Below are 1,835 nucleotides of genomic sequence, written 5' to 3'. Positions count from 1 at the left end.
ATACTCACCGTACATCACTGCAATCGCAGGTGGCCACTCCAGATGGAATACGCAGGTGGTTCCAACCTTCCGGCGACGCGGACACACGAGGAGGCCACTACGCCGAGCATCACCACAGCCACAATGCAGAAAATCGATGCCGTTTTCGGAAACCAGGGCACTGCAATGCCATCCGAAGCCCACATTACCGCGCACGGTAATTATCAGTGGCTGCTGCTTGCCTGCGCCTATCTGGCCGCCGTTGCCGTGTCTTTCCAGAACTTCTCCGTGCAGCTGTTGGCTCCACCCTTTGATTACTGGTGTAAGCCCCCGCCAGGAGTGAACAGCACCCAGTGGAAGAACGCGAACATCCCCCTGGACGACAACGGCAGATATAGTCGCTGTTCAATGTACGAAGACGCCGCAGTGGTTAATTCGTTTCGGCCCGCCCATACGCAAAATGTGAGCCGCAAGGTTGTACCATGCAAGGCCTGGGCGTACGACGTCGAGCCTGGCGTGCCACGGTGGTCAGTGACTGGAGCCTTGTGTGCGACAGGGCGTGGCTTGTGCACCTGGTCACCGTGTACTACAACGTCGGCAGCTGCATTGTCGTGCCACTCCTCGCCCAGCTGTCGGACAAGCGCGGCCGCCGAGGGGTGATCGTAGCATGTGTTCCGATCGCCATAGCCGCGTCTGCCGCGCAGACGTTCGCCACGGCCTTCTCCGTGTTCCTTTTGGCACGCGTGTTTATTGCTGCGGCTATGACTGTGTTGCGAATAAACACTACCGTGCTCCTTTTCGAGACGACGTCGCCGACTCACAGAGACACCTACGTCCTCAGTGCACAATCCGGCTACGTGACTGGCAGTATGGTGGTCACGCTGATGGAGCAAAGGGTCGTGGACCGCCGGGTAATCAGCGCCTTCGGCCTGGTCCCAACGTGTCTCCTCGTATTGAGCATCTGTTTAGTGGATGAGTCTCCGCGATGGCTTCTCGCCACCGGCAACTTAAATGAGTTCCACCGAGCCAAGAAGCACCTGATCAACGACGCTGCTATGAAAGATACTCCACCGCCTGCCAGTGACGTAACGCATGGCGCCGACGAACGGCACAGCTTGAGCATCAAGCAAAAGGAAACTACCACGGAGCAGATGCAGCCATCGGTGGTGGATCCTTTGTCAACGTATCCCTGAGGTACCGAACTGTCGTCGTTTGCGCTCTGTGGTTGCTCTTCTTCTGTCTTTTCGGCATCTGGAATTTATCTCCCCGAGCGTTAACAATATGGCAAGCACTCTCAGCAGTTATGTGTCGAAGTACAGCTGTAATTGGGGCTTATCTAATGCTGAAGCACAACGCCAGAAAGGACGCCCTCAGGGCTGTCTTGCTTTCCGCAATTGCATTTACGCTTCTGACGTGCCTAAGCACTAAGCTTACAGAGGCTGACACCGGACAATTCTTCTATCAAATGACCTTGACGTCGGTTTTTGCCGCTGATGCCATTCTCGAGCTATACAGCCTCGAGCTCTTCCCTACTGTTATGCGAGTCCTTGGCTTATGTGCGGCAGTGATTTCCAGTCGGTTCGCCGTGACCTTGGCCATGCTTTTCAAGAATATATCTGAATGCTGCCACGCATGCGCCCCGTTGGCTGCGGTGGCTTGCGCACTGCTCTGCGCATGCCCTTGTCCGATGGCTCCCGGAAACTAAAAATGTCAAGCTAGCTGAAAGCGTCTACGATGTAGAAGTGGAGTCGGTGAAGCACACTATTGCGGATGTCCTTCAGCATGGACATGATAGAGGGAACAATAGAGAGCGTGGCGTGGAAATGTTGGATGCCTTACTTTTTGGAACGTAGGTG

The 1,835-nt window shown here is 55.3% G+C and overlaps 1 protein-coding gene across 1 annotated transcript; it reads left to right on the top strand.

The window, feature by feature from the left end:
* The first annotated feature begins 461 nt into the window (after positions 1 to 461).
* On the top strand, positions 462 to 1,172 carry LOC119378281 (steroid transmembrane transporter SLC22A24). The gene has a single exon (XM_037647467.1). The coding sequence runs from the start codon at positions 462 to 464 to the stop codon at positions 1,170 to 1,172; it is 711 nt and encodes a 236-aa protein (XP_037503395.1).
* The last annotated feature ends 663 nt before the right edge of the window (positions 1,173 to 1,835 follow it).

This window comes from Rhipicephalus sanguineus, unplaced genomic scaffold (assembly GCF_013339695.2).
Source record: "Rhipicephalus sanguineus isolate Rsan-2018 unplaced genomic scaffold, BIME_Rsan_1.4 Seq761, whole genome shotgun sequence".
In the NCBI taxonomy this organism is placed as follows: Eukaryota; Metazoa; Arthropoda; class Arachnida; order Ixodida; family Ixodidae; genus Rhipicephalus; species Rhipicephalus sanguineus.
This window is presented reverse-complemented; position numbering and strand designations above follow the sequence as displayed.

Coding starts and splice junctions, on each gene's coding strand:
- LOC119378281 (XM_037647467.1), top strand. CDS start 462: ATGCAAGGCCTGGGCGTACGACGTCGAGCCTGGCGTGCCACGGTGGTC.